General features: G+C 31.9%; 1 protein-coding gene across 2 annotated transcripts; it reads right to left on the bottom strand.

Moving 5' to 3' along the window:
* Positions 1-1,106: 1,106 nt before the first annotated feature.
* Positions 1,107-7,858, bottom strand: LOC132727111 (uncharacterized). 2 transcript variants are annotated; one of them, XM_060712518.1, is made up of 3 exons: positions 7,773-7,858; positions 7,431-7,537; positions 1,107-2,038 (listed from the first exon to the last, which is right to left on the bottom strand). In XM_060712518.1, exons 2-3 carry the CDS (start codon positions 7,486-7,488, stop codon positions 1,533-1,535), a joined length of 564 nt encoding a protein of 187 aa, XP_060568501.1. In that variant the 5' UTR covers positions 7,489-7,537; positions 7,773-7,858; the 3' UTR covers positions 1,107-1,532. The 2 variants fall into 2 exon arrangements, with proteins under 2 accessions (XP_060568501.1, XP_060568500.1); XM_060712517.1 differs by lacking the exons at positions 7,431-7,537; positions 7,773-7,858 and adding exons at positions 2,391-2,497; positions 3,092-3,223 and having other exon boundaries at positions 1,108-2,038.
* Between the last annotated feature and the right edge of the window lie 227 nt (positions 7,859-8,085).

Here is an 8,085-nt window from a genome sequence, read left to right on the forward strand (position 1 = left end):
TTATCGTGAATATGCTATATATCACATATCGCAACGTGAAACACTTTCATTTGCGCGATAGCAAAATAAACAATTCATTTATATATCGTGAATGTAGATAATGCAAAAGGAATATTAACTATGAACGAGTCAGTGTATTAGCACACTATATATGTTATATGTAGCACTCGATAATTATATAGTATTAGTTAAACAAGTTGCTTACGAATAGCCTGAAGGAGAATAAATACAATTATTCCATAGACATCGACTTAAATAATCATAAAAGATTGATTGAACATTTACTTAATTTACTCCAGTTACAGGTACAGCATGTGAAAGTGAAAGTCAGCCAGTGTATATAACAGATGTAAACCTGAAAAGGGGATTTCCTGAATTGAATTATCGGGCGAGGAAGTTCGACAAGGGAAAGCGATAGGGGTCACAATGTATTCAAACTGAAAGTTCAACTTTGTTTCCAAATTTAAAATTTCATCATTTTCATGTTAAAATCATGAATTCGGTACCTTGCAGTTTTGAGTTGCGTCAATCAAAAAGATAAAAAAAAACAATTGTCGTTTTGTGCGTTCATTATGGATTCTGTTTTTATAGAATTTTGATGTAACAATTACAGATGCCTACGAAAGCCAAAAGTAGATTTTAGGTCAATAAGATGAGGTCATTAATCCACAGGATTCTGAGAAGATCGAGTTATTTCTTAGTGGGAGTCAGTATTTAAAAAAAATGAGTGGGCATTTAATTTTCCGAACAAATCCAGAGGTCATTATTCTGTAGGAGTCACTATACTACTTTTAAACTAAATGTCGTTCTTTACGTATCAAGTCAATAGAATGATGAATTTACTTTACAAATCAAAGTTCTTAACTGTCTACTGTCTTTCTTATGATGGCAAAGTTAAAAGCAGACTGTCACAGCTACATGCTCCCACATTTTTAGCTTTGTACAATCTGTAATCTATTTTTGTTGAGAGGAGGTTTAGGGAAGGGCTTACATACACACGACAATATATAAAGAAATATTATTTTGTTTTAAATTTTATCTTTATTGCAAACATATACGTAATTCATTAAACGAACTTATATAACAATATAATTATAGAGAAGCAAAAACAAGAAAAAGAAAAAAAAAGCATTGAGTTCTATGATTGAAGTTATAGTATCAAGGTATACATATATCGTTTACAAGATTGTCATATCCTAAATTATGCTTGAGAATCTACTTAAGATAGCATTTTCATATCTATCAAGTAACTGCTAAAAATCAAAACACACTCAAATGAAATGACAAAATACAATAACTGCTTGTCTACATTTTTTCAAACATCGTTCTTGATAATTGTTACAATAATGTTAATCACTTGTTAATCACAATAGCCATCTATAATCTTTTGTGTTATACTTGTTCATTTAAAATGACCATATAATCAACTGGCCTGCGCTTGTATTAATATAGATTTTCGTATATCATTGTCATAAACTGTGTAAATAAATTGATTTAAAAATGAATGGCATATACATGTATATTCTAACGTTTTAAACGCTTCTTTTTATAAAAATTGCCATGAAGTCAGCAGTTCCAAACATGCGTCTGTCCCAGTAGTCTACCGAGGTAACCTTGGAATAGAGGAACTGTGGATATGTAGCATGATTGTCCAACGAACAAACGGCTAGGGTCTCTGAGTTGATCACCACCAAGTAGCCAAGATCTTTTGGACATCCTGCGTATAACTTATTGATGAAGAATCGCCTGTCTTGTCGATTGTTATCGTTATGACCGTCGATAGAAAAATGATTGTATGACTGTGTTGAGGTCAGATCCGGCCAGCTGGAGGTCAATACGTTTTGTTTGGCAAACCAGGTTTTTATGTCACTATTCGCACCATCGAAAATAACGTGTGCAACTTCTTTGTCTTCGTCGTAGAAGGCAAATTTTACGTATTTCACACCAAGCTGTGGCCAGTTATCAACAATTGGGTCACGGTAGTGCAAAGCGAGTGATCTTTTCATCGAGACGGGCTTATCAGCATTTGTCTTTGTTCCTAACAAAATAAAAAAAATACGTATACATTATGTTTTTTCATTGTCGTTGGATTGTTTGTTGTTGTTATTGGTTTGTTTCTTGTTTCAACAACAACAACAACAACAACACTATATTTATCATTAACAATTTCAAAATGAATCATAAAACAAATCTCATAAACAAACTTAACTAAGTTCTGTCGTATATCTTTGGATCAATAAAATTGAATGTATATTCATATCAAAAAGATGTTTAAATTTTAAATTTGTTACTGTGAATGAAATGTATTAATATATCAATAAATATCTTGAATACAAATAACATGAAGATTAAGAAATCAGGTAACAGACTATTTAAAGTGAGGTGTGTACCTTTTAACCACGCATCGTAAACGCTATCGCCATTTCCGGAAGCTGCGCGGAAAACCATTTGCCATCCTCCCTTCTCAAGGTCAGACGTTTGAAGCGCATTATCAGTGCTGCAAAGAATTTATATAATATATACAATGTACACACACATAACATGATATGAAGCAGGTAGTATACAGTATTACTCAGTTCCTTTTTGTGTACGAATGCATAAAAACACTTATCTAATATAATTAAGGTAATGATTAAACATAAGTAGTAAAAATATGATATTGAAACACAATTGAAATTTAATTCAAATAGATATTAAATAATGTTCAGTAATATTTTACAGTTTTTATGTAAATACTTGTGTGCAAACAAAGAGAAAGAGAATTCGAAAACATATTTTTATTTTTCAAATTAATTAATAATGACTTTGTTATTCTAGATCTATATTACCATAATTATATTTTATCATTTGAAATAAATTTATTTTAAGTGATATTGTATCAGATCATCAATGATGTAATTCATTAACGGTTTATTCTATATGATCAATAACGAACCACGGTATCACCGAATCAGACATAAAAATGCAAGAATGGAGCAAATGCGGGCTCGGGCATTAAATACGGTCATGTAAATCTGCAGATGTTAATGCACGAAAAAAAGTGAATTAAGCCACTTTAAAAACATCAACATGATAATGAATCTCAACTTACCTGAAAACACCTGTAGATGGTTTGCTATTTATGGCAACACTCGAAACTTCAAATACCGCTGCGAATAAACACAATATAAGCGTTGACCAATTCATCTTTGCAAGCTGAAAGGGATTTATGAAGCAGCATTCGGAAATCTCTCCTTTTTATACTGTTCTAGATGAATGTATGTCAATGACCTCGAGGTGTACCGGTCAAGGATATGAATATTGCCAAAAACAAAAACATAATGATCAATCAACGTCAGGCAAAGTCGTTATTTTTTATTTTTTTTTTGATAAGGTCATTGTTCTGCTAAAGTTTTGATCAAAGCAGCATACCACCAGAATCATACTCATTTTCATTAAAATTTTGAAAATGTATTTAACCCATTACTGCATGAGCATTTTGTGAAAAATGGCTTATTTTCATTGAAAAGTCTCCCGTTACAAGTTCAAATTGCTATAAAACTGTAAGAACTGCTTTAATACTAATCGATTTCGGGTTTCAAACGGCTCTTTCCATCCACATAAATTATCAAAATGATGTCAAATATTAAAAAAGAGCCCTTACTGCGTTAGTCACCCAAAATAAAATAAGAAAAAGCTATATTATCAAAAATCAGTCAATAATCGAACATTATATATTTAACTCATTACTTGAATCTGGAATCATTTTGGTTTTTCTCACAGACTACATTTTTTCTCAAGGTTTATTTTTCTTGAACTATAAGCGTGAAGCTTAAAATTAAGAAGCGTTAACTATCGAACGTAACGTAGTGTTAGTGATTCTACGCGAACTACTGATGTGTTTCTTATGTTTTATATCCTGTCATTTTCCTTTCTCTACATTTTCACATTGTGCCCGAAACTTACATTCAGTATTCAGTTTGATAACTTTATCATGTATCTGCATGAACCTTTTTCAGTCTTTTAACTTACCGATGTTTTTGCATGTTAGCATGTAAGAGAAAGCCCTCAGAAAGGAGAACACTGTAAACATAACAAAAAAGAAAACTAAGATAGTGCGGTTTGCTTTTATCTTGTTTTAATTTTTTATTCATTTTCATCTTCTCTGATTTTGTACTTGTTATTGTTCTTGTTCTGATTCCGCAGGAATTGCCGATAACGCATAGTTTTAAGTTAACAACTCGTCGATATACGTTACAGAAGACTTATTAAGTTTAATATTGCTTTATGTGTTGCTTTTTCTAACATGAATTATCTTTAACTGGCAGATTTAATTCTTTATTCTCTTTCCATTTTTACCATTTTGTTTTGTTTTTGGTTTTACGTCACATCGACATAGTATAGGTCATATCGCGACGTTCCAGCTTTTACTGGTGCAGGAAGACCTCAGGTGCCCTTCCGTGCATTATTTCAGGCACGAACGATTTTTACCATGCTTTACTCAGAAAGGTAATTGTAATTATTATGGCGTAATAATCTATTCGTTACCAGATAATTTTTGCATCAATTAAGAATAAAGACACCGAATCTATCATTAACGAGAAACTAACAATATCGCATACTCGGCCTTTTTGAAAACGGAAAAAACTTATCTATCAAATACTGACATAAATTACGCAAACCGTTACGTTAATGTTAATAATACTGTTTTTAACTATACTTCGGAATTAAAAACAATACTTGGTAAACGAACAATTCATGGTATCAAGCGTCAGTAAACAGGACGTGCAAGAAGTAGGACACGCGATTCGTCACCATTGAGTTGTATGTGATGCTAATAGATTGCCCATTTGTTATACAAATGACTTTTTTATCGACATTAACGGAATCAAAAACTGTATTCATATGGCCATCGAAAAAAAGTAAAACAATAACTATTTAATTTGTAGAAAAGAATAAACTGAAAAAAACTATATAATCATGACATTATATTTTATTTTGTTTATTAAGCCTAGTCAAATTTCATAGTATATGTTCTATAGTAAAGCAGTCACAATTAAAGCTGAAATCATTGATAAATTGTAAACGGCCTTTAATATTAAACGTTTATGCTATCGTAGTCAAATGATGCCTTTAAGTCATCTCCCTTTTCAGATTTTTTCCATTTCGTTATAATAATTATCACCGCTCAAACTTATTTTTCGATAAGTATCAATATTTAGATAATATTCGCTCCACAAGCAAACCGAGCTTTTCATGCACATGTTTAGCTGAAACCAATAACAACAATAATAATAAAAGAATTCTCAACGACAAATGCTAAAGAAAGCGGCAATATCAGTATTAGTGGAGTTCCTGTTTTTTCGTTGATTCCCTAAATTTATACTTATATGTATTGGCACTTCGATCGTAAGTGTTTCATTTGTTTTTCTTTTCAGTTCTTTACAGACTTAGACTAAAATACAGTCTTTATTTTACGTGTATATTACTCAAGATAAAGGTTTTAACAGTTTTTTATAAACAGGAAACATATATCTACAATTTAATTACTAAATATAAATTTAGGATTGTTCAAATGTTATGGGAATAAGAATAGTGTGTATCTCCGTCTTATTATATCCTCTATTGAGTTTGAGTCGAAGCTTCTACATCATCATAATAAGCATTTCTGCTTTTATTTATAATAATAAAGTCAAAGGAAATATGCTCAAAATATTTGATGATGTTCTTTGTACTGGGTCTAGTGGGGGTTGCGTTCATTGAACGCCGTCCTTCTTTGTTTATCTTCTTTTTCAAGTTGAATGAAAAGCGTTGCAAAGCATTTCATTTTTGTAACATTTTTCACAATATTAAACATGATTATGAAAAATAAACATAATGAGGGAATGATCTAACAATATCCGCACCTACATCAAATCGTACACACATTTTGAAAAAGTATTTCCAGTCCTGTCTGGTAAAAAAACTCAGTCGAGTCCCCTTAATGTTTAATGACTAGATGATTAGGCAAGGGCATATTATATTGAATAAGCCGAAGCATGTTAAGAATAACATGTCCGATTAGAGACGGATTTGGTTGTGGAAGATGATAATTTTGCAATAATGATTTAGATATAAAAAAGATGCAAAGCTTTTTTAAAGTGTATTCAAATTAACACAATATCTTTTTATATGCCAGCTTGCATATTTACAATTCAAAAATACCCACAAACATAAAAACAAGTTAAATAATAAATTTTGAATAAGTGATAATAATTTATTATATAAAGAGTCATGTGAAGTGGTGAGGGAAACATGAAAAAAATACCTTGAGGGGTAATAAATGATCTGATGTATAAAATTTAGTCTGTCAATTTGTTAAAACTTCGTGTAAAACATTTGGCCTAGTCATATTTGAATTATTATTTGAATTTTGATATTATTTTTATTAATTATCAAATTTATATGCTTTTGAATTGATCTTAACTATTATTTGCAAATTAATCATAATGGCGTCTGTGCACCAAGAGCGATATTTAGCGCACCTTTTACCTCTTTAGACTCCCAAGAAGTGCGATGTGCCAAGGTGGTGCATAGCTTTGCTTTTCTATATACTTTTGTTAAGTGGCTAAACAAGATGATGTTTCCTTCTTTCCACCATATGGAATAACACATTTATCATGAAGTGCTTCCGATGAAATAAGTAGACCGGTAAATGACTCTTCAATCTCGACCTTTTGTACGATCTTTGATTACAAAGATGGTCAAGAGCACTGGAGAGTTCGTCCAATTTTTCATACGGTGCCATTATTATTTAAAAAAAGGTTTACATAACCCAGTGAGTGAGTACAACAATGTAATTATGAAGAGTGGTATGTTAACAACTGCGGCAGTGAAAATTTATCACGGATGATCTGATTAACGATCTGATCATCGCCGTTGCAAAAAGGAACGACAGTGTTCTCTTTCTCGACATTGCCTAAAGACATTTCATCACCTCATTAATGTTATTTGTATAAATCAAGCAAGTTCGTATAAAACGGATTATGTTTCATTAGACCAAATAATAATGCCAGTTACATCAGTCTGGAAATAAGGTGACGTTATGTAAGAGTAAACAAATATCACGACATTCGAGATCGATTAGCATCTTTGTCAACAAAATAAAAGAGTGTGAGGTATATATTATTCCACCATTGTAATGACATAAAATTGATGACTTATTGCCATAAAAACTTCAAAAAATATGTGCCAAGAAATCAGGCTTTACTCGTTACTAAACGATTGAGAACATGTGTAGTTATTATGTCCACGCAAGCTTTATTCTCATTTTTAACATCATTGAATGTTAGCTGTAAAACCCATCGGATGCACCGATTCGTTTAAGTATGTCGTTGTATCTGTAGAGGCTGATTTATTAAATCCCTAAACAAATGTGCTTTTGTCGTTGCTCATCAAAGTGAGGTGTGTACCTTTTAACCACGCGTCGTAAACGCTATCGCCATTTCCGGAAGCCGCGCGGAAAACCATTTGCCACCCTCCCTTCTCAAGGTCAGACGTTTGAAGCGCATTGTCAGTGCTGCAAAGAATTGATATCATATATACAATGTACACACACACATTACATGATATGAAGCAAGTAGTATACATTCTTTCACAGTTCCTTATATTTTTATCATTTTAAACAAATTCATTTTAATTCATGCTGGTTTGGGCATTAAATGCGCCTATGTGAAAATGCAGGTGTTAATGCACGAAAAAAAGTGCAGTACCTCTTTTTAAAAACACCAACATGATTATGAATATCAACTTACCTGAAAACACTTGTAGTCTGATTGCTCTTTAGTGCACCACTCGATACTTCAAGTACCGCTGCGAATTGACATAATATAAGCGTCGACCAATTGTAAGAAGTTTATGAAACATATGGTGGCATATTTCTGCCACCAGATAACTATATAACTGACTAGTTACTTAAGAGGTTAACTAGTTACGTAACTAGTTAACCTCTTAATTAACTAGTTAGGTATCAGGTTTACTAGTTACGTAACTAGCTAACTTCTTAATTTACTAGTAAATTATCAGGTTATCTGGTGGCAGAAATATGCCACCATAACACGTTTTTGC

The sequence above is a fragment of the Ruditapes philippinarum genome, unplaced genomic scaffold (genome assembly GCF_026571515.1).
Source record: "Ruditapes philippinarum isolate M1 unplaced genomic scaffold, ASM2657151v2 ctg1006_1_1_1_1, whole genome shotgun sequence".
In the NCBI taxonomy this organism is placed as follows: domain Eukaryota; kingdom Metazoa; phylum Mollusca; class Bivalvia; order Venerida; family Veneridae; genus Ruditapes; species Ruditapes philippinarum.